This window comes from Candoia aspera, chromosome 12 (assembly GCF_035149785.1).
Source record: "Candoia aspera isolate rCanAsp1 chromosome 12, rCanAsp1.hap2, whole genome shotgun sequence".
Lineage (NCBI taxonomy): Eukaryota > Metazoa > Chordata > Lepidosauria > Squamata > Boidae > Candoia > Candoia aspera.
The window spans coordinates 2,380,951-2,406,095 of record NC_086164.1 but is presented as its reverse complement, the minus strand read 5'-3'; the positions used below and the strand labels follow the sequence as shown (position 1 = coordinate 2,406,095).

The window sequence follows — 25,145 nt, the reverse complement described above, 5'->3', positions numbered from 1 at the left end:
GAAAAAAACTGCAAATTCATGGTTCTGAAAACTTTAGCATCAATGCTGCTTAAGATGAACTCAAAACGAGGCAATTTTCATCATTCTTTTAATAAAATGGTAAAAATAAGGCTTCGCGTTGAAAGAGAATGCCTAGAGATCCCAGCGGTGCATCACTGCATTCAGTGCGCTACACGCAGCTTGCATTGTCCGTCCGTCCAGCATCAGAAAAACAGCCACCCAAGTCTGCCGAGTACAATAGCAGCAAAAGCCCCTCGCGCAAGGCTGACCATCTGCAACCCAGCATGCACCATGAGTTGGGAATAAGGTTTGTGCTCAGCATGCTTCTCCTATTGAGAACTATTTAAAAAAACCCAAAACTCACTTCTTCACCTGGAGATGGGGAAGCAAATTCGCGACTAAAATTAAATGCAGAAGCGTCACTGGGCACACAAAAGAGTGGTCTCCCTCTTGCCCCCAGCAGCAACCCTCCAGCTGGGTGAATGAAACCCCCGGGAGAAAGGAACAGAGCTGTAAGTAGCACAGGCTGGACAAGCATTTGATGGCAAGGAGAACACAAGTTTGTCTTTAATTCAACTTGCAACTTGCTGTTAGAGCCAAGGAATCACCTTGAGTTTGGAAGAGCTGCATGTTTCTGAAAGGAAGGGATGCTCAGCACGATAGCTAATCAGCACAGCCAAAATGGGATAGGTATACCCGCTGCCCGAGTCAGTGAAAGACCATTTTTTCATGTCTTTAATTAGACAGTATCAATCATCAATGGATGAAACAGATGCACGTCAGCCTGATGGAATTGTGTAGTTTTATTTAAAACAAAGGAAGGGTTGGGTTTTTTCCCCACCCCTCAGAAATCTGCACTAAACATTTAATGGTTGTACTTTTGCATCAGGGGACAACCGACTGCAAAGGAGATCCAAATTCAGTTTTAAAAGTCACTTTTTCCCGGACAGCCCTCTTCTGTGACAGAATAATCACTTAACCATGTAAAAACAAACGTTTATAAAGAATTTTCCACGGGGGGAACAGAGCGTTGAACATAATGCATATGCTTTGTTATTAAATCAGTTTTGCTCTTTCAAGCAAACCAACAAAAATCTCTGGATGGGGCGTTTGGAAAAAGCAAGTCAAGTTTTTCAAAAGTGTCCACATTACGTACATCCATTCCATTTAAAACCTGCCTTTTGGTGCCAAGATAGAAGCTCTGGATATCTTAACTATCTTAAGATGAAATGCTTTTGTCTTTTGTACATGGTTAATGCGTGTGTATCCAGCAACTCAAGAAGCATGTTCAAAAGCAAGACCAGAGTAGATTCTTCAGTCTACTTTCACAACGCTGTAAATCTTACTAACAAACCAGAAGCAGGCAAAGAACCCAATCGTTCCTGCAAAACAAGAATAAATCTTTTAGAAAGAGAGACATTGAGAGGGTTACGTCTTCAACTGTACTGCGCCCATGTGGAGGACAAAGACAACTAGTTTGCCTCTGGATTCTTTTTCAAAAATTGGCAGTGAAAGCTTTGTTCTTAGCCTGAATGCACAAGATAATGCAAACACAAAGTGCAGTTGGATTTAAACCAGTGTTTCTCAAACTTGGCAACTTTAAGAGGTGTGGACTTCAATTCCCAGAATTCCCCACCCACCCTACCCAACTGGCTAACATTTCCAATCAAACAATAAAAACCATTCAATTAACAACGGACATATTTTGCCAAAGGAAGGAGAGTAGTTCAGAATGGAGATAATTCCAACCTCTCTTGGCCCAAGTTCCTTTACCCTCCTGCCATTTCCATCATCAGTCGCGGCATGGTCACAAAAAGCCAGAATCAATTGTGGTTTCTGCTATATATTCAGGCATGAACATATTGTCTCCACAGCCCAGATTTTAGACACTGGTGGGAACTGAGTCAGGAAGCATCTAGAGAGCACGTCTCTGAGTAATTCTAAACTGGAAGTTCTCATGCCTATTCTACTTCAGGCTGAGAACAACATACAGTTTTAAAAGGTTGCCATCGTGCTCAAGGATCAAAATCCTGCTGCAGAATTACCACAAACCAAGCGATCCTTCAATGAAATGTTTGGAGCAATACAGAACTTCGTGAAAGGAAACTGTTTATACGACTCTCTGTAATTCTGGCTGGTATTGTTTCTCAAAGGCAAGGGAACGGAATGGATGAATTACTGACTTTCCCAGATGTTTTCTATTTAAGGAACAGTAGAAAACCGGAGCTTGGTTAAGCACCTAATTCTTCCCCTGCAGTCTGGGGGAAATGATTATTCAGTAGAACATTAATCAGAGGAAGATATGCCCCAAGGCATTACACAGGGATCTCACAAGTTATCCTGAGGATGTAAATAGCAGTGCCATCTAGGGATTGGCCTGAACAAAGAGAAAGCCTCATTTCTAAGGAACATATTTACAGAAGCCACTTCTCTAATTACAGCTAGTCTGGAAAGACATCTGAGGGCAGATTTAAAGCCATTTAAAAATGTTTTCAAAGTGGGTTTTGTTTCCTTGGGTGTATTCAAAGAAAGCAATACAAATTAAAAATATTAATTGGTTAAATATTATACGCGACAGAGCAAACTCTTGTTCTTAACGGGTCTCCGTAACGCAGGAGATTTTCGAGCACGGGTTGGAAATTTCAGAATGGACTCACCCGTGAAAAGGAAGAAAATCAACACCATGATCATAGTATACCCAAAGTACAAGATGGTGCTAGCAACACCAGTGATCTGGAGTTTTGAGAAGAAATAATGAATGGCGTAGATGAAGAGATAAACGGCTGTGAAGCTGCTTGTCAGGAATGATCTCCACCACCAGTGATAATCCTAGGAAGACAACAAGAGAAGCTGAAGGACAAACAGCAAATATATAATATGTACAGGACAGGAAAATCCCTCCTGTTAGGGCGGGGTGGGGGGGCAGAAGAGAGGATTCTGTTGTTTTTAGTAAGAATTCCAAAGTCCACCCGCAGGAGTCTGATGCAAAATGAGGGCTCAGAAGGTGAAGCCAATTATTTAGAGCCTCGTGCAGCAACTTGAGGTCCTCCAGATACGTCCGGAGAACAATTCACAGAATGTCTGCGGAATCTGTCCCCAGAAATCCTAACCCGCTTTGCGGCCTCTCTTACAGGTCTCCATATATCTGTGGAAACATTGGCCATAGGGTCAGCACTATATAATTCACCCAGCCTCTGATCAATTAATCCTTCTGCTTTCCAAATTAATCACTGTATACTTCCTGGGCAAGTGTTTCTCAACCTGGGCAACTTTAAGATGTGTGGGCTTCAACTCCCAGAATTCCCAAGCCAGCCATGGCTGGCTGGGGAATTCTGGGAGTTGAAGCCCAGACTTCTTAAAGTTGCCCAGGTTGAGAAACACTGCCCTAAAACCCTTGCATTCTCTTTTTCCTTCTGCGAAAGCAGACATGGACAGAAGCAACCATACTTGGCACTGTTTAATTCCCTCTCTAAGCTGCTAAGACTGGTTCTCCGGGACTATGTTGGCTCCACACTCTAACGGGGTTGTTTAGCTGGGCATAAAAACCTCAAACACCATCATGGGAAATGCAAGTAGGGGGCAAGCCCCGCTTTTTATGTCCCATCTGGTTGGCAGATGCATTTTTAATGACGGTACGCCAAGAAGGCCACTTGGGCACTGAAAACTGTCACAGGCTCTCAGGTTGGCAAGAGCAAATAGGAAGATACTCCAGTTTTTCTTTCCTCGGCCTTTTGCCACCCCGAGCAAGTATCTTCCTTTATTGCCCCTCTTTGCGGATCCCCAAGATGCTTATTATGTGGAAGGGACTCCTGCCTTTGCAGACATGTCACCAGCTTTTTCTTCCACGGGGCAAGCCTCTCTCAACAGGGAGCCATGACACTCACGAATATGTCCTATGCAACTTCGCACAGAAGGCCTCCAAAATTAGTGAACAAAACTGGTCTGGCCTAACAAGACGCTCGTCTGGATCCCCAGCCGATTCACCTGCTTACCTCAGCACACAGGTGAAAGTAACAAAGCAGGACAGTGGCCTCTGAACAGGTGATCAGGAGAATGATGAAGACTAAGAACAAGAAGCCAAACATGTAGTACATTTGGTGAGACCTGAGATGGAAACAAAAAAGGCACCTGGGTCAGCCCATATCCCAATCCATCCTCCTTCTCAAGCATGCAGATTCAATACACAAAGAAGGCCTAGCGGGGATCGTGGGTGGCAGAATGACGGAAAGAAGGGTTTTGCTCTCCAGACAGGGGGCAGCCAGGAGATCACCAGGTTAGTGTGTGATTTTGTGAATCCATCCTCTTTGATCTTCACCTTCTTAACTCGGCTGATTCTCCATCACTTGCCCCAATAACTTGCACATCTGTCCTTTGCTCCCGAATGGGTCACTGTTCTGTGCTTGGACCACCAGACGGAAGAAGTTACGTCCCCAGAATCCTAGAGGGGAGAAGGGCCACTGAAGCCACAGAGTTTGGCATCCTGACAGATGACCTTTGCTTGACCACATCCAGGGAAAGGAAGCTGGCCACCTCTCTGCTCTTGGTATCAGGTCCTTTTCCTAGCAGCAGTGGCAGCGGCATAAATAAATCTGTACGCTACCAAAACGCTTGTGTCTGTCTGTAGTTTGTGACCTTTAACTGGGCGAAACGGTGAGTCACAGGGCAACAATTTTTGAACCAAGGTACCTCAAACGGGCTAACCTACAGAATGCATCCAAAATCCAGGACCCATGACACACGTGGAATTGAAATTTGGCAAATGTTGTAAAACATTTTATGACATAAAAATGACCATAAAACATTTAATGACATAATACAAAATGGCATAAAACTTTTCCTGTGGTCAACTCCTGATGTCTGACTGAACTATACAGTTCAATAGGAATGACATGGACGATTTTCAAGGCAGATACATCTCTGATTATCTCCCTGAATTTTTAAGAACTTTTCCAGTGAAGGCAGTACATTAGAGATTCTGCCACCGTTGAAGGCACTGAGGAATCTGGTAAGGAAATATCTCTGAAACAATGACCCAGCGGGTCACGGGTTGTCTAGTAACCTTTTAAAGTTTGGTACTGAGAGGAACCCAATCAACTAACTAAAGCTGAAGCACATGGAAACAGGCTCACTGCTTTAAGAACATGCATGAAACTGTAAAGGAGAAATGAGAAAACCTGGCAAGCAGATCAAGGAAAGCATGCAAAATCCAGCAGGGAATCATGCAGAGAATGAGCACATCACCGCTGCTACAGATAACTGTTTTTGATTTACGTAGGAGAACTTAATGCAAAAGCTGAGAACTTTATGACCCTGCTGGTGGACGGTAATGGCCACCGTATCTGAGCACTAGTCACGCCAGCTGGGGATGGCAGATTCCGAGCGCAGAAAGGGGAGATACTCACCAAATGCTGTTCAGGATAAAGAAGAGCTGGATAAAGATGCACCCAAAGGGCAGGATGCCTCCCATGATGATCCCCGGCAGAGGCTTGGTGAAAAAGGATTGTTCTGGGATCTGGCGAGGAATCTGGTTCGTACGCACTGGGTGCTCAATGGGCTAAGAAAGTTAATTCATGCAGTTAATTAGACCAGGCTTTCCCAAGCTGACACCCTCTGAATGTACTGCAATGATAATATTCTTCGTGTGTGATTGTGTGTGTACGTGCGTGCGTATGGGTTGCAAGTGGAAATCTAGCCCGTCTAAACGGTGCCATATTAGGAAATTCTAGAAAACTATACATAAGTAAACACAAAAGCAACCCTGTGGGGAAATGGGACAAAAAAAAAAACAACCCTGCAAAAAAAAAAAGTATAAATTACTGATCTGCTAAGAATTGCAAATAAACTGTTCCAGCCCAGCACAGAAAGAGCTATTCCAAAAGTAGAAGAAAAATGCTCTTTGCATAATATCCACCAGCCCACATGAAATCCAAGCCCCTATTTTTAAGAGCCGTTTGCAAGATCTTTTGCTAACTCGCCAGAATTCAGGGTCTGACTTCTTTTATGGCTATCTGTCTCTTCTGTAGCACGGCCTTCCCAACCTGGGGCCCTGGTGGCACTCAAAACCTGGAGGGCTCCAGGCTGGGGATGGATGCTGTAGCACAATCCCCCCCCCCACCTCAAGACATGGTTGTGTTATGTAGCCCTTGACTGTGCAAAGAGCAGCCCCAGTACCGTCCCTCCCCCAACATTCTCTGGACTCAAATCAGTGGCTAATCTGAATTCTGAAAAAGGACAAATGTTCTCACAGAATACGGGGGGGGGGGGGGGGTTAAAGAGTAAAATAGCTTGTTTTATTTCTCACTTACCTTCTCCTTGAATCCAAAATAGGCACCAATAAAGGTCAGCGGGACAGATATTCCAAACCACATGGCCAGGATCGCAACCAGCGTTCCAAAAGGAATAGCGGCTGAAGATCCCTTCACCCAGAGGATCAGGTTCATAATGAAGAAGTCGGCAAAGACGATTCTGCGGGAGCAGAAGAAGGCACCCAAGTAGGGCCGGGGTCAACCCAGGGTTCCCAGTTTGTTGGGGTTCAGCTCAGGGGCGTCTTGGTAGAATCCAGGGAATTCTCAGGCCAGACAAAACAGTCCATGTACCCACCATGGTGAACACCATCCCCTACTCCAACTGCCTACATCCATTCTGCACACAGAATGGCTTATTCTATCCAAAAATAATGTTTCACTGGGCTGTAAATAGCCAACCTTTTATTTATCTGACTTTGGGAAGCACTCATGCCAGTTACTATGAGATTACAACCATGAGTAGTTACTATCCAATCCATCTGTGTCTGTGCATCCCTGCATCACATAGTACCATTTTATATGCTACGTTATTAACAACATATTGTTAACTATCAGCGATGAGAGTAAGTCTGGAAGGAAATAAATACTGCCCACATCTCACTGTTTCTTTCACTATCTGTGGAACCATCCCATCAGCCCAATTCTATTTTTTTTTAATTATGGCTTCAACAGGCCCACAAATGCTACATTCCTGCTCCGAAGCCACCTTTCTAAAAATCGGTTTCTTCTTCCCAACTAATGTTACGCCTCAAAGTCTGCTGTGAGAGAGGCTGCTTTCCCCTATTCTCAAAAAGCAGCACGTTTGCGTTTTTTCCCTTTCCAGCAGACCTGCAGCTTCACAGCCACGAACCTCGCCTGGAAGCAGAAAGCACCACCTTCCAGAGAGCAGACGGGGCGTCAGCTGCACACTAGGCAGCGCCAGGGAGGGCCAATGAAAGCTCAGTAGCCTGGGACTCATTACGGGACTATTTTTACAGCCAAACTGATGGCTTGCTCAGGAGCAGGCTCCTTCGCCAGCAAAACTGCGCTGAAAAGCAAAGAGGCAGCCAATTCAATTAAGCCTGAGAGGGAGATACTCTTTCAGCCGAAAACGACGGGAAGGTCAACGAGTGCACCAACGTCCCATCAACCTCCACACCCCATAAACTGATTACCCTTGTGGACGATGGCACTTTAGGATGTCAGAGCTCTGCTTTATGCGTCTGAAGGAGGAAAAGGGAGAGACATCTTGCCCATCCACAAATTATCAAAATCAATCCACCGAGTATGAAATGGCCTCAGGCTGTTTGGGGCATTATGCAAATCTCTTAAACTGGCATAGCCTAATTGAGACATCTGTTCTTATTTTGCGGTCCCCCTTTCCACAAACACACACATCATCTAGGCAATTGTTCTGCTTTTATTAAATGGAATTTACATTTTAGAATTTAAGTTATCGGCGTGGCATTCTGCCACTCAACTGGCATCAGGAAGTAGATCTCTAGCTGGGACGTGGGTATCAGCATGAGACTGGGGGCTATTTGCATTCTCTTCCCTGCTGCCACCCCCCCCCCATTGTCTAATTCTAATCTATCCAGGAACACTCTCTGCTGAGGCTTCTTTTCCTGAATTTTGAATCAAAACAGCTTGAATGTCCTACTTAAGAATTACCTTCAAAAAGTGGACTTGATCAGGTACTTTAAGTTCTGGGAATGAGATTAGGGGAGCCTGTACAGTCTTAACTTACTTAAAAGCTACAATGCTGCAAGAAAACATCATATGGTTTGCTCCGTTTTTGCTTCATATGCTTCGTGAAGCCAGTCAATGTGGTTTATATGCCACAGGTTATGGCTTACTGCAAATCAGGAACCCAACCAGTTATGGCTTCTTGAATAAAAGCTGCTTAAAGAAACCATAACTGACAATGTGTGTCTCGCCAATACCTAAAATCATCATTATCCTGGATATAACATTGTAAATTGATGTGCATTTTTGCCAGCAATCATTTGTATTAGCTGTAAAAAAAAATACCGCTTTCATACTGAGCAAACCAAGAGGACAACACGTTAGATTTCTACGAAATTAAACATATTTTTTAAAGAATGAGAAAAAGAAACAGTAGATGCACAGACAATAATTCATCTTGCAGCAACTTCAGCATTCTGAAGTCAAGAAGGCCCACGTGCAACCAACTTTATTTGATAACCGTTGGTTAACTGTGTTAAATAACACAAGCCTTTTTGCACATTAACCAATTTTCAAGGACAAAACTACGGACAACAAACTTCTATTTATCAAAAACGGAACATGGTTACTAACCCAGGGCAGAAGAGAGCCGTCAGCAACACATTTGTCTTCCATTTTTCACCTCTAAATGCTAAGAAACAAAAGAAGTAACACCAGTTACTACGTTCAGCCTTTATAATCACTGGAAAATTAAAACCAGTTTTGATTAGTCTAACACCGGCAAGGTTTTTAAACCTTGTTGCCGCTTTATCTCTCTGTGCCACCTCACTGGAAGCTTTTTAAGCCTCTCGGATTTTAAAAGCAACCTGAAAAAGGAGAACAAAATTATTGCAAAGACAACTATTTTCCAGATCTTGTGGAGTGAGTCCGGCCTCCTTCCTCATTAACCCTGTGAAAGATCACCACAACTGCCATGCTGCAAAGACAGTAGAGAGACATCCTATAGAGCAGTGTTCCTCAACCTTGGCCGCTTTAAGATGTGAGGACTTCAGCTCCCAGAATTCCCCAGTGTTCCTCAACCTTGGCCGCTTTAAGATGTGAGGACTTCAGCTCCCAGAATTCCCCAGTGTTCCTCAACCTTGGCCGCTTTAAGATGTGAGGACTTCAGCTCCCAGAATTCCCCAGTGTTCCTCAACCTCGGCTGCTTTAAGATGTGAGGACTTCAGCTCCCAGAATTCCCCAGTGTTCCTCAACCTCGGCCGCTTTAAGATGTGAGGACTTCAGCTCCCAGAATTCCCCAGTGTTCCTCAACCTCGGCCGCTTTAAGATGTGAGGACTTCAGCTCCCAGAATTCCCCAGTGTTCCTCAACCTTGGCCGCTTTAAGATGTGAGGACTTCAGCTCCCAGAATTCCCCAGTGTTCCTCAACCTTGGCCGCTTTAAGATGTGAGGACTTCAGCTCCCAGAATTCCCCAGTGTTCCTCAACCTCGGCCGCTTTAAGATGTGAGGACTTCAGCTCCCAGAATTCCCCAGCCAGCATTGCTGGCTGGGGAATTCTGGGAGTTGAAGTCCACACATCTTAAAGCGGCCAAGGTTGAGAAACACTGCTATAGAAATTTGGCCAAGGACTTCTAGGAAGCACAAGCAAGGATTTAGAACGACTCCACCTCCCACAGTTCTCCACCTCTTATACAGCTGTTGCCATTCCTGCCGAAACACACAGCATACTCACTTTTGTACATTCGGGCAGACACGTAGCCCGCTGGGGTCCCCAGTAAAACCCAAAGCACCACTGCACAGGTCATCAACGCCCCTCGGTTGGCTGGTGAAAGGAACCCAAGGCAGGCAAGAACTAACAGAAAGACAAACAAGGAAGTGTTGGGGGGAAATGAGACTCCACATTGTCCAGGCATCCTTTTCCTTACAAAGGAACAAAGCAAGTGGCTCAGACCCCAGGTCTCCTTCCTGCTTCAAGTCGACTGCGCGGGTCGGCAAACATGCTTGAGTGGTTCAAGACGTCCCTCCCAGCCCGTCCCAGAAGCCATCGTTCCACCAAGCCCATCTCCGCACATACGGACCTCAGAGCTTCCTGGTCCCATGCCTGAAAAAGTGGGGCCTCCCCTTGCCAGGTTCTCGACCAGTCTGGTTTGTCTAGCATAAATGTAGACAAAAAGCCTGCACTTTGTTCCTGCTAGGAAGCCATTCCCCATTTCAGCTGAAATTGGAAGAAGGGCACTGGCGCTGTGAGAAGGAAATGCTGAAGCGACAGCGCACGCAGGGAGAAAGACGAGGCTGGCCTCAGAAACTTGTCCGAGCCGTTCTGAGCAATGACGGTCCGGCCACTGTAATCTTGTTTCAGTCGCCCTTCCCAAGCAAAACAGCCGCGATGCTAATAATAGTCTTCTTACGTTATCATGATGCTGTCAATAGCCCATGTCACGATGGCCTCCATGTTCCCCTTCCTCCCCGTGGTCAAACGCTAAATCAGAAGCAGGAACTTGCACCGGCCCTCCAGATGTTGCTGATGTACCACTCCTCCTTCCCTTAACGCTGGCTGTTTTGGCTGGGGCTGCTGGAACCCGTGGCCCAGCGGCATGGGGAAGGCCACCGCTTCTCCAGCACTGCCTTTTGGGGCCGGGATCAGCGACCGTTCCTCATCTCGGAGTCTGCCTTCCCCCCACTGACCCACAACAATCTTTCCCGACCCCCTCCCCAAGAAGCTGAGAATTTCACTCCAAGCTGTTGAAAAAGATTGCCAAGCTCTCACAAGATTCAGCAACCAACTTTGCAATGATTTGTTATTATTTGGCTCACTCTATCGGGGGGTGGCAGATGCCCAGATGCCCAACTGGCACCCTTCTGCCAATCCTTCTCCAGGGGGCTGGATCAGCCTTTTTCCATCCGCTGGGAAACACCCCACATACATTGCTGGCATTGCAAAAAAAACCTGCTGCTTTAATCAATCAAGCGGCACTTACACAAAGTAATAAACGTCATGATAAAAATCTGCGTCCCTTGGCCTAAGAAGACAGACAGCAGCATGCCTTTCCTGGGCGGCCTGAACACGTCTCCGTGGACCAGCTTCCACCCAAACTCCTCCTGGGCATCCTCCTGTAAGAACATCTTTATTAGACAAGCATCACGCAACAGGGAATTAGTACACACCAGGCGTGGAAGTCACTTTCCCCGCCTGATTATCTTTGGGGGTTTGTTCCTAATTTCATCGGCATCGTTACACGCCAATTTTACAACTCCCCAATGGCGAGCTGGAGAGGGGACAGAAGATGCAGATTTATTAAGAATCACTTATATTGAGAACAAGAAACAAACATGAGCATACTTCGCCTGAGTGCCACACTGTTTGTGGATATTATACAAGAGACTGTTTAATGTAACTACAGCACCGGCATCTGACACGTTTATCTCCCTTTGTCTTTATTATCAAAATCAATTCAAATCTGGAAATGCACCTGCGAGCCTCATCAGGTATTCTCCTGCTTTCTCCCCACATTAAAACCAATAGAATAACCCATTGGCTAAATATAAAACCCAATTTCAAGCTGAAATGCTAAATACCACCCAGCCCATACAGCTTTCCCCGGACTAACCCTGACCCTGCTAGGGTTTTGCTGTTTAATGCTTTCCTCCCCAGGCAACTCTCCTTGACCTTGATGCAGTTTGATTCTTCCAAACTGTTTTTTTCTCTCATCCCCCGCAGAAGCGGGATTTCACCAAAGCATTTTCATGGCAAGCTTTAACTGCTCATGTGAACATAAACAATACAGTAAGGAGAGACCTGACATGTCAGCCCCTACGTTTTTTTTTTAATGCCGGGATATACCTGTTTCTGTCATGAACAGCCACCTGCACAAATCTTTACTGTATTCCAACATCTACAAGCGTGCACATTTATGAAACTCAGGTAATCAATCCAGGTGTTTTTCAAGTCAGCCAGCTTTTTAAAGAAAGCAGTGGTAATTGTAAAAAGGGCAGGCAACAATCACAGACTAAAAAGAATTCTACATTCAGTCCCATACAGAAAGAGAACATCTTTCCAAAGTTGGCACTTGCTGCATATATAAAAAACTGGGAAATACAAAAATACAATGGTTTGTTCCCCACCCTACCCCACCCTACCCCAAAAAGCTGTTGTGGGTTTTAATCTGGTTGGCTAAGACCTCCTTAATTAGATGACAGCTCTTCACTAAGGTGACAGTTCTACTTTCCAAAGCCATTGGCCCATCTGTAAACTGGTCTCAACAAGGAACAATATCCATCAATTCTAGAAATTCTAATTTTCAAAAAAGAAAATAAAGGAGACATTCAGGAGACGTTTTTCTACAAGCTGGGAAAGATATTGGTTATCAAATTCAATCTTCTGTTCAGGGATGAAATCTAAACCTACTACATTGATAGGATAATGAAAACCACCCTGGAAGTGGATTTGAAGGTTTTTTGTTTTGTTTTTTTGGTCGCAACAGCAAGAACTCATGCCTGATATTCCCCAATGTATGAGATTTAGGAGGTTAGTGACACTGAGGGGGATACAAAGACAGTTGGATAAATTAAAACCCCCATATGGAAAGAGAAAAGAGTAAAAACTCTTCCGTTTTTCCTAGAAATTTGACAGCTATGCTCTTGTCCCATATGTCCGCACTGGAAATGTGGCAGTGCTTGGTTGGGGGTAAAGAAATCAAATTATATACTACAGCTGAGCCTTTGATTTCTTTCATATGAAGCAAGGCACTCCTCAATTTAGGGAAGCGGGATTTCTACAAGCCTACTCATTACCGCTAAATGACAACTGATGGAAAAGCAACTTTTTGCAGACTTTCATTTTAATTAGTTAAGTAAATATGGACTATTTGGTTTCAGTTTTAACAGTTCTTCACTAAGACAGCCGCAGAAACTGTTTTCACAAGCAGACCACCTAGGGCTTCTAGCAAACAGTCAAGCAAATGAAAAGAAAAAGAAAAAATTCACCAAGCAAAGTATCAGCTCTAGAAACACTGTACAGATTTTACGCACTGCGTGCAGTAAACCCAACCAGCTGGTCTTTATTCATAGGCAAACCATGGTTTAGTGTCAAAGCATGAGCCAGAGATCTGAAGGAACATGCAAAAAACTGCTGTAGGTGGGTCAAGCATTCTCTGTCTTCTCTTGGTTCATTAGCTTTACAAGAACCCAAATTTTCCATTGACGGAGGCTGCTGTACTAGCCTCCAACATCCATAAAGGTTGTCAATTTTCTAATCCCATCCACCCATGTATTTTTGCAGGTCAATTCCCTTTGAGAGCTTAAAAGAGTTTTGGCTTACTCACTGAAGAATCCATTTTGTTGTATCTTGCAATATCTTTATGAAGAGTCCTTAGAAGAATCATGGCCACCATCCCGGATAAGAAAAGGACAATCACAAGGGAATTCATTATGCTGCAGATTAAGGGGGAAAACAGATTTCAAACCAGTTCCAGGCACTGCACACCATTTTAAAGACTACAAGGAGAACTAAATGCTCAAGACTGACTAGTCATAAAACTATCAGAGAGAATCAGAGGATAATATTTTTTCATGTTGAAAAAAACTACCAGGCCCATGATTTTCAGGGTGGAATCAGCACACCTTGGCTGAAAGGCACGATGGGTCCAATGAATAAAATACAGTATGAAACCCTTAGGTCTATGTCTTTCAATTTTGAGAGTAATGCTAATTAATAGCTTATCAGTGTCTTCCATGGATGACATAATGCCGAACAGGGCTTGAAGAAGTCATAGCGTAGACTACAAATGATTTGGTTTCAAAAACAAGTATTCTGTATGGTTTCCCTCCTCTCCCACCTTTCATAGATGATATCCCACATAATGGTCTTCAAGAGCCAAGCAGCTTTCCAAACTAGTGTTTGGATATTAACAACAAGCTACCAATTGCCCTAATTATGGTTTTCAAACCACAGCTCCAAATCCAGTTTAGTGGCCATCTGCAAAACATGGTTTGTCAGATAGACTGCCAAATCTTGATAGTAATGTCTGTTTGTTTTTTAAAAATAATCTTTATTCTTATTTGTTTAGAAGATTAATTAATTTCTCAAATTTATACTACCACCCATCTCCTCCTGAAGAGGGACTCTGAGTGGTTTACAATAAGATTGCAAAAAACAGAATGCCAGAATACAAAAGCTAACCAATAAAAAAGAGTCATATAATGCTAAAAACAGTAATGAACAACAAAATTAAAATTAAACCAAACCAAACCAAACCAAACCAAATAAAATAAAATAAAATAAAATAAAATGGTCCCCTAAAAAACTTTTAAAGACCCTAACAGAATGTAACAAATTGCAATACCAAACATCTAACGTACATGTAGGTATCAGTGGTTTACAAAAGATACCTTATAATACTATATCATCATCAAATACAAAAATTATAGAAAGAAATTACCTAATACCACTATATTATTGTAAGATATCATAAAATCTATACCAAAGATGATTAAATTGCTTCATTCTTTGATTAGTTGAAAATATTGCCTTTTCCAGAACAGATAAATTACACATATCCAGAAGTTAATCCTTAATGTCTGGAATAATATAACTTTTTACAAGTTTTCAATGTAATTATTTTTGCTACATCCAGGCCTGGTACAACCATAATGCCTCACTGACCATCAGATTTCAGAATTTGGGGATGTAATTCAGCATCCCATTAACACCTTTAATGATCAGACATTTCCCCATGAACCTGCTTATATACACTGAAATACTATTTAAAAAAAAAAAAGAAAATCTGATATCCATCCTTTCCAATACATTCTTTGGGGAGTCCAATAAACTGAAATGCAATTTTTCGATGAATCGATTTTAGTCCCAAATCTGCCAATACTATTCTAACATTTTTAAGGACTTGCAGCCCATCTGAATCATTCTGTACATTTTTATTTTGCACAGAATAAAGGCAGGCAAGAGGACCCTCCTTTTTTCCATATCTGTTGTATTTCTTCCTTAACAAAGAGATAACATTCCTATGCAAGTCATGTGACAGCATTATTTTTTTTTTTAAAGAATGCTGGTCAACTGTTAACATCTCAGAAAATCTCAGAAAAACCAACGATAAAAGCAAATACATTTTCTTCAAAAGGGACATTCTTGAGTGAAACCGAATAGTCAGAGCTGCTCCCAAGAGAGACAATTGTGCTAAGGTTTCACAAAAGAAAACAAGGAAGTCCACTGGCCTGAAAGGTATCTTTTGGCACAAGAGTTCCTCAAATAAATGTACGCGGATTGAGCTCTTCCCAATTCCAAGCCAAGCCGTTTATTTCAGAAGTTGCCGTTCTTACCTAAACCACTGAATGTTGGTGTGAGGCATGGATTCCAGGATATAGTCCCACCTTGAAGCCCATTTAATATTGTTGTTTTCCTGCATGGGGAAGAAACTGGAGCTAAATCAAAGATGTCGCTTCCCAAAGAACAGACCTTGCCACAACCTTCATTCTCGCGACTGCAAGACTTCGAATGTCGCGTCGTCTCTGCTTTTGTGACCCAAATGGAACACGATGCCGTTTTCCACAGCACATCAGGACAAACAGGATGTGTACATACATGGTTATACAACTACACAATGTTTTGGAGAGGGGATGTTTTTCCTCGCATTAAAAAAAATTATATTAAGCTTATTTTAGGACTTTCTGAGTGTTCCCTGTCTCGTAATGTTGAGAAACCCTGTTGCTGGGTTTTGGCAACTACAGGATTTGAGGAACAGTCATAAAAAATTGGATTTGGGATCCCACACCGCCCTTGGATCTCAAGTTGCTCTCCTTCCAGCAATACCAGGATACACACCCACCGTGTCCTAACAGTCAGGAATCATGCTGAGGCGAGGAGTAGGTCTCTAGCGTTTATTACTGCTACATAAGACAGAATCCTAACAAACTGAAGAAGCGTGGGAAAAACCCAGACAGATAAACCCCAAAGTCAAGGTGGGTCTGATCTGTGTCTCTTTGAATGGCTGCTTAATTCCTCAGTACTACGCATGCGTTTTCCCCCCTGGATAGAGGCCCCCTCCTGCTCGCCATCAGTACTCATGACATCCCGTTTCAATAAAAACAATCGTGCAAAAGCTGTTTGCGTTCAGTCTATTATTTGAAACCAGCAGCCGCCACAATTTAGAGGCTCTCCATCCAAGCCCTGGACTGCCGTGCCCCGAAAAACTGGATCCTCCAAGCTCACAAAACCTAGGCATATAGAAACCAGTGTGCAAGTAGAAGCCAGTGTGCAAATCACAACTGGTTCAGAGTGATTATCTATCTTCCAAAAAAACAACTAGTCCTAACAGGATTAACACATCGTAAGAGAAAAGATGTTCAGCCATTTCATTACATTACTTTAAAATGGTAGCTCATCCATTCATGATTCCATGGAATAATAACTGATGTAACAAGGTTACGGATTCAAGTCAACTGGGAAGTGATTAGAATACGATGCCTGTTCTGCAATCTAGGCAGAATCAGCTAATGTCTTAAGCTGTCGCGAGAATACCACCAGAATGGGATAGGATATGGAAATCCAGGTATTCAGCTCACTCTGGAAGTGTTTGCGCTCTGGCAGATTCTCCAAAAAGCTATCAATCAATCAGCCACTTTACATCAACAGCAAGCTTTCACTGAAATTAAAGCAGAGGCAAGTCTACCCCTCTTCCTAATTAAGGTCAGTAAATCTATGAACAATGGAAACATATTGCTTCTGAAAAAGAACAGCTTGCAGTTTATCAGCAGCTTATTGCAAAAAACTTTTTGATCTCTATTAAAAAATCCCCTCAGTGTTGGCTTGGTGCTCACATATTATGGGCAGTTCCTTGGAAAATGTGTGGTTTAAAATTTCAAGAAGTTGTGTAATGGCAAACTAGCGAGAAGGAAGACTCAATTCTTATGTGCAAAGGCACTGGAAGGATTATGCACTTCATAGCACATAACCCAATTATGGAAAATATATTTGGAAAAATGTGGATTATCTCCATAGAGTGTGCCTTTTGATAATATGGTTATTATATATATATAATAAAGAAGCTTATTGTGAAGTTCAGTACATGCTATCTGTTCACGAACCATCAAAATCTGAAAATCTGAATCATTAAAGTGATTGTGGTTGTGCATATACAAGTTATACTTACTTCAAATTTCACAGAGTATGAATAGATCACATCCAGTTTGTTACTAAATTCTGCAGGAATTTCCATAGGGGGACCCTTACAGGATAAATTGTTTATATCTGTATGCTTGTAACTGCAAAGATAAATATATACATATTACATCTATAGAACAATCTAGAGACCTTCCTTCAAATTTGTTCAAAATTTTAAAAATCGTAAACCCTATTTAAGATTCAGGACCACTTCATATGACACTCGTGCAATATACAGAGTCCTCTGGAGTTTGGCAGCTAATGAATTCTCCATCATCATATCGTTAAGCCAAAACACATCCTCAATTCCCAGTTTTACGAACACTAATGGAAAAATCATGGACCTGCGTTTTATACATTATGTTTTATTTTAAGTGATCAATATACTAGACCAGCCCTGAGAATCTTCTTCTATTACAGAGGAGGAAAATACACAGTTCAAACAGGCAAGAAATAGAGTAAGAAGTATCTTGCAATATATTTACACAGAATAATCCTAGCGAATGAAGCGTTGGAAAATACTCAGACCATTTTGTGGTCACGTACTTCAGGCATAGCTCTGATTAGCCCAGTAACTCAGCCATCGATAACACACGGCCACAACTCTATGAAAGCTTTGGGTGGAAGTCAAGCTCGACAACCAGCTCTATTAAAATAACAACACATCATCTTCCCTCTCCATTATAAAACAGAATTCTACTCAAGCAATTCAGGCCCACCAAAAAAAAAAAAAGATTGGAGCAATCGCAACTATGGGCATCCCCCCCCCCCCCGATTTTCAGTCATCTCAGACTATTCTCTTGCAGGGTCTTCGGACTCCGGAATATTTTGTCTTGGGGGAAAAAAAAGAGTAGTTGATAAAAACGTGAGAACAAAACATCAGTGCGATGTTCTGCTTCTTCACCAAACGAATGAATGAGAGATGGGTGGATCAGCAAATTGAAAGCAATTCAAAGGGTTTAACTGTGCCCGCTCCGCCCTCTTGTGGAGTACACAATCACGCACAAATGGTAATTGCGCACTGCCTGACTTGTTCTCGCAGGGGCAGCTAGATGAATTGACCAAACAAATAAATCAACCAAATCGTGATCTCTGTATTACCAGTACTTCAGGGGTCGCTGGTCAAGGTCAGTAACGCTGGCCATTTTCACTTGCCACCTTTCAAGGCCTTCAATCAGTCAGCAGCAAAAATGCCCTGCCTGCCATGGATCACACCTCTGGTGGGTTGCCAGCGGACAGAAATTGGCCCTCATCACTGCCAGATTTTAAGAAAGTGCTAAGAAAGTGTTCGTCCCTTCTGAATTTTCTTCATCCCGCTAAGGCATTAATGGATTATTTTGCCATTATTTTATTTATTTATTATTCAAATTTTGTTACCGCCCATCTCCTCCAAGAGGGACCCTGGGTGGTTTACAATAAAATTTAAACCACAACAGTAAACATTAAAATCCAATAAAATAAACAATTTACCAATATAAAATACAATGTAGATAAATATAAAATCCAAGTGGCTCTAAGATGCCAATCTGGTGGGAGGGGCTCTAAGGCGCAAGCCACCCCCAAGAATGGCTACCCACCTTCCCGCCCCAAGCAAGACGGCAGAGCCAAGTCTTCAGGGCCTTCCTAAAGGTCAGGAGCAATGGGGCCTGCCTCACCTCCAGGGGCAAGATGTTCCAAAGGGCGGGGGCCACTGCAGAGAAGGCCCGCTTCCTGGACCCCACCAGACAGAGTTCTCTTACAGACGGGGTCTGCAGCACGCCCTCTCTGCACGATCGGGTGGGACGGGCTGATGTGATGGGGAAGAGGCGGTCCCTCAGGTAACCTAGCCCCGTGCCATGGAGGGCTTTAAAGGTGATAACCAACACCTTGAATTGGACCCAGAAGCAAACTGGCACCCAGTGCAGCTCGCGCAGCAACTATGTTATATGCGCCGACCATAACCCAATTTTAATAGAAAGGATGCTTACTTTCTAGGTTAGGCTGACACCATCATCATTTTATAAAGCTGACCTGTTGGATTTTGGCTTAGCATGCTCTGAGAGCCCAGAATTGTGGCTTGTTCACTCAACCAAGGGTAGCATGGGAGATAAACTCAGCCAATATACAGTAAGTCAGCTTCACATATAAACCATTCTATGTTTATTAAAGGAGATCCTTCTTGAATTCTCAGTGTCAGGGATAAAATCCAGGACATCCTTTGAACCACACACTGAATAAGAATAAACAAACAAAAACAATTTGTGCCCACTGCAATCCACCAGACACTTGGCAGTTCACAACACAGACAAGGGTATACAAGATTGCCATCTTGTTCTTCCCTTTCCTTTTTTTAACGTTGCATTTATATTGTCCCTATTAAATTGTTTTTCTGTTCATAGTAATAGGAGCCGAGAAGAGTCATTCTAGAGTTACGTGGCATCAAATCAAATCAAATAAATAACTGATCATGCTATGAAGCACCCACAGTAAAAATACAAAAAGTCATAAAATAAAATACCAATATAGAACAGAAAGAACCCTCGATCATCAACCAGCATAATCTCAGTCACTATAAACCCCACCAAAACAATTGTTTTTCCAGAAGGCCAACAAAGTAATTTCTGTTGCTATCCCTAAACAGAGCATATCTGAGTTTCAGCTTCCCTCACTTCACAATAGCTGAGGAACACCAGCAGTTTCTCCCAGGACATCTGAACCTGGCAGTCAAAACCAGCTGGAGAATATGGTCCTGCAGATACCAACCCATAGCGGGCTTTAGAGATTAAAGCCACCACTCTCAATTGCATATGGAAGCCAACGCAAAGCAGTGCAGGGTCCAAAGCCCTGCGGCAATTTGCTTGTGGCGAAGAAGAGCACCAACCACCAGCCTGCGACATTTTAGACCACCGGAAACTTCCAAGTGGTATTCAAAGGTGCTGTTAGCACTCCAATTAATTATGCCAGAGAACCAAAATGAAGTACTGCATGTATTTACTGCCCCCAAAGTGATACCTGCTACAATTAGCAAGTGAAGAGTTACCTCCTGGGTTCCAGCCGAGCTGCGACTAGCCGAGCTCCGGGCCAGCTCTCATCTTTTCCACTGTGGTATGTGATTGTAATGTCTACGTGATTGAAGAGGTAGAAAGTGTTCTTCTTGTTGAACTCAGACTGAAAGATATTAAGATACCATTAAACACTCCCAAAACTGCATGGGGGGGAGGGGGGATATAGCAACAGACACTTGGCCAATGCTGTTAGTAATTCCAGATCTGTGTTACAAAACGAAGAAATTAACCAAGATCCACGGAAAGTATGCTGACATACAAACAGTAAGGATTACATAACTTTCCAACCGGTTTCCCAGACGGAGCACATTCCCAGAGAACAAAGACCCCTAACTTTATGATTTGGATCAACCAGACAGGGACAGAGCAGACTGTTTGGGGTTCATATAAGCTTTCCACAGCTCATTCGTGCATACATCAGCATGGAAAAACTGAATAAAAATCCATACCCCAATCCATTTTTTGAACACTTCCTCCCTCCTCATGCTATTGGTAAACATCCTATTGTAAAATCTGCATTTCAGAATATACATTTTGGGGTGAAGAACTGCCCCACAACATTTCCAAGATGCCCAGCACGGAATGGTTATTTGCTTTCTGAAATGAATACTACCTCAGGCTGCATTTCTCAACCTTGGCCATTTTAAGACATGTGGATGTCAACTCCCGGAATTCTCCAGCCAACTCCCGGAATTCTGGGAGTTGAAGTCCACGTCTTAAAATGGCCAAGGTTGAGAAACGCTGACCTAGGGAATGCTTGTCCAGTTAGTACAGTCCAAAATGGAGACCAGTTTGCTGAGGAGTTCATAGTCAACAACTCCGTAATAAAAGCAGGGTCATCGGAGTTACTGAATAAACTAGAATTTGCTGGGATTACTTAATATTCTAAGCCAGAACCCAGCAAACAACATTATGCTTTAATGTGATGCGCAAACCCACAGTCTGTACCATTTCTGATTGCTCTTCAAATAAACTTGGAGAAATGTGCCTTTGATCACTTACACTCATTATGCAGAAATCTTTTATCCGGCCATCTGATGCAATAAAACACCCAACTGGAAATCCAGGATTACAGTATTTAAGGCCTTCTTCTACATCGTAACACCAAGTCACAGGCATGTTATCTATAATCCTGAACAAGAAAAATGTTCAGATCATTCTATATTTAAATTAGTATGGAGTTTATCTGCTTTTAAAATATACTTCAGAAATTTGCACTTATTTACACTCTGATAAGAAGACCAGCAGTGCTTTTTCCATGATTTTTTCTATCTTTAGCACATGGCTGGACAACACTTATTCTTCCCTACACAGATCAGTGATTTTAGAGAACATATTCTACTCACCAGTGATGCTGATAATTCAATTGCATTCCCTTCTTCAAAAAATCCAGTTTATTATTGTCTTCTGGCTTCTGTGGGTCGTAAGATTTCATGCACACTTTCTTGCACTCTTCATCTTTTTTAAATATAAACTGGCATAAAAACAAGAGAGATCTAAATGTTTTGATCCATACTATTAAAATGATTCAGCTGGCATTCATTCAAGACCATGTTTTTGAAATAATCATTTCATCCAGCCGGAGGTTAAAGACGGTCATTTTGTACCTCCTCATTTAAAAATTTCCTATTACTTCCTTTTCTGATTAGTGTCCCATTACTTTATTCCTTTTTCTTTCTCTCTTTCTGACACTCAAAATACATTACATAGAAGGGTACTAGCAGACAATATGCCATTATCCGGGAGACGGACAGCAGACAAGCCTCTTGTCCTCATAAAATCAACTGACAAATCAGCCAAAGATTGGAAATACGGAGGCCAAGAAATAAAACACCATTACCATTTCCCCTCTGCCCCACAAGCATATCAGCTAGATCAGTGCTCTATTTCCAGCACCAGCAGCCAGACATAAGCCCTTGGGAAACTCACACAGCAGGGGCAACAGTGATTCTACAATAATTGTATCTTCTTTCTAGCGTGCCCTGGGAATCCTCTTCAGCTGACCAATAGCCAGCTTTATCCAGAAAGCAAATGGGCTGCCTACAATTTCTAAATCGCCCTTTATGCCCTGCAAAACACAAGAGTGCACAGGCACATCCTCCAAGCAGCAACTCGAGGTCTGTGCCCCCAGCTGATTGCCACGAAGCCTTTGTCAAGCAGGAGCAAGCAGATGACAGAAAGAGGAAGAACCCACCCGGGTTCGCAACCCGAAACAAACTTCTCAAAAGCATCTGGAAGTCTTTGATCACCTTGTAGGGTGAAGACGCTATTCTCTCGCCAAACAGAACTTGTCCAAGGTTTTCTGAAGGCCTTTCTTCTGTTTGATCTTTGCAAAAATCAAAACTGTGCAAGAACAAAGATAAGTTTAATCTTACCATTAGAACAGCGAGGAGTACAACCTTTCATCTCTTCGCACTGTAATCCAAGCACTACGAAAGCCATCCCCAGCCCAGCACCTTTCTAGATGCGAGGGGTACTTACGCATCGTACTCATACGGTAGAACGGATTCAACCGAGTCCAGCCTGTTTACAAACAGCTCAATTTTGGGCTAGAAGAAAAGAGACACCGTGTGAATGGTTTGTACCGAACGCAATACGCTGAACTAAGTTTTCTTCTGTACAAAGAACAACACAGAAGAATTCTAACTCTCTCTCACTCGTTATGAAAAAGGGATTTGAAGCATTTTACAGACTTCACTGATCAGAATTTGGAAACTGTCCTTTGCAGCAGTAATTTTAAAACCCAGAAGATACATTCTAATCCTTTTCAACCACTATTGTTAAATGCTGCTTCTAAGTACTTTAAAACTCTTTTTACAAATGTTGTCTAATTGTAAATACAGTCTCAAATACAGGCAAGGCCAAAACATTTATACCACAGCTCGGAAATGTTTAGTTCTACACTCATATGATTTGCTAGCAGACATGTACCCCCTCAAAAAATATCCATATTCCTAACATTACGAAGCACCCTTCAATGGTGCTCTTATAGCCAGGCACCTCTTAAAGTAACCCTATTGAGTTATTTTTCATATTTCTGTTTACAGCTAACTATGTCCAAGAGATGGTGGCCATGTAAGGAAGGTACAATAAACCACATTCTACAGAATTCTGACTCAATTGTGAACAGTGCAGTGGCCTATTGGAAGCAGCTAAGCAAATTCAGTCATGGTTAGTGGCTTATGGTTCTGTCCTGTTTAGAAAGAACCATAAAACAGGGCACACATTATACTAATCAAACATATGCAGAGTTGCCTGTGTCTGCTTAGCTGTTCGCAGCTGTAGGACAATTTGAAAAATCATTGAAATGTAGCCAGGAATACCTGTAGGCTCATGTGTCAAAAAACCTGAGTGCTTTCTAGCCACTTAGCATACCATCTCTCATCCAGCAGACCAGGAACTAGGAAGCAGGAAATATCCCCAGAGAGAAAGAAGGAACAGCTATCCTCTCCCACCCATTGCACAGTTCATCTATTCACTCAGATTGTTCCTGTGTGACTATTATATCACCATTCCTTGTTCCTGAGCTCTACTCATATTCTGAGAAAATACAGATTACGTTAGAAGATGGGTATCACAGAACCCTAATGAGCTCGTCCTGCAAGGTGCAATGTATGTCAGTGCACCTTGTGCATTGTGCGTTCTGTTGTTGTGATTTCGGTTGCTTTCATGGGGTTGGATCTATGGCTGGGCGCTGTACTGAGCCACATTTGTGCGAGCTGGGCAGCCATATACGTCCTTCAGATAAACAAACAAACATTGCAAGGGGGTGCTGGGGATCATTAAGTCCAACCCCGTCTCAGGGCAAGAACTCAAATTAAAGCACGCCCGGATAGAGGGATCTTCTGCTGGCCCTTCCCCATTCCTCTCCATCACAGCAAACCTCTCTCACCATTAGGCCTTTCCCCCCTACTTTTCACCCTAAATCCATCGGCTGCCATTAAGGAAGCCTTGCTTTTACCCACTCCTTATCACCATCCTCCCAGCTCCTCTGACTAGTAAACAGAAGGTGGCGGGGGGGGGGGGGGGATCAGGACCTTAAACGGCCTCCATCCATTTAAGCAGGATTCAGGTTTCAAACAGGAGTCCCATCGGGCAGGAGAGTCCCTCTGATTTCTCACGTGTAACCCGCAAACTGATGGGGGGGGGGTCAGCAAACGTTTTTGGGTCAACGACCAGCCATCCCCACACGCCAGCCCAGCCTACTTAGACCTTCCTGAATCCGCCCCCCATTCAAGATATCCCTGGATTGCTGGGTGGGGGATCGTGTGAACTCAGGAAAACACGTGCTCTCCCTCGAGGAAGCGTGTCGCGCAAACACAGACCCCCCACCCTCCCCCCGCTTCCCCAGCCAGGCGGCCCTTCCCGTGGGGCGACAACTGCCAGGGCCCGGCCGCGCAGGGGGTGCTGGGAGGTGTAGTCCGGGCTCCTCGGGAGGGCGCCCCCTCCCCCCCCGCGACCCACCGAGCAGCCGGCGCGGCCCAGCTCGGCCTCCGCGGGCTCGCAGAAGCTGACGGGCGCCAAGCCGGGCAGGTAGAAGGCGGCGCCGAGGCCTGCCGGGCCTCCCAGCACCAGAAGCAGCGCCAGCGGGACGGACAGGCGGCGCGGCCGCGGCCTCCCCATCGTAGCGCTTCCTGGCTCTCTCCGCTCGGCAGCGGCGGGCTCTGCGGGTCGAAGGGCTCCAAGCGCGGCGGCGGCGGCGGCGGCGTCACAATCGCCTGGCAGGACCTGCAGCGGCGGCGGCGGCCTCGCACTGAGGAAGCGCGGGCAGGCCTGGGTGGAGCGCTCGCCTCAGCCTCCCACGTGACCCGGACGCGGCGCCGCCATCTTGGGTCAGGGCAGCCTAAGGGGCCGTTCAGGCTCGGCAGGCCGGCTTTCGCGCGGCGGCGTTGGCGGCGCCATGTTGGCCACGGGCAGTTTTCCTCTGCTAGCCCTCCGCGCCCGGCAGCTGGGCGGACC

The 25,145-nt window shown here is 43.9% G+C and overlaps 1 protein-coding gene across 1 annotated transcript; it reads right to left on the bottom strand.

Moving 5' to 3' along the window:
- Positions 1-788: 788 nt before the first annotated feature.
- On the bottom strand, positions 789-24,990 carry LOC134504551 (transmembrane 9 superfamily member 2-like). Its single transcript, XM_063313816.1, has 17 exons — positions 24,651-24,990; positions 22,668-22,735; positions 22,436-22,529; positions 21,533-21,660; positions 21,189-21,318; positions 20,162-20,289; positions 17,132-17,243; positions 15,303-15,382; positions 13,292-13,400; positions 10,949-11,081; positions 9,703-9,822; positions 8,604-8,661; positions 6,306-6,465; positions 5,403-5,554; positions 3,993-4,104; positions 2,658-2,829; positions 789-1,382 (listed from the first exon to the last, which is right to left on the bottom strand). Exons 1-17 carry the CDS (start codon positions 24,807-24,809, stop codon positions 1,315-1,317), a joined length of 1,983 nt encoding a protein of 660 aa, XP_063169886.1. The 5' UTR covers positions 24,810-24,990; the 3' UTR covers positions 789-1,314.
- Positions 24,991-25,145: the final 155 nt, after the last annotated feature.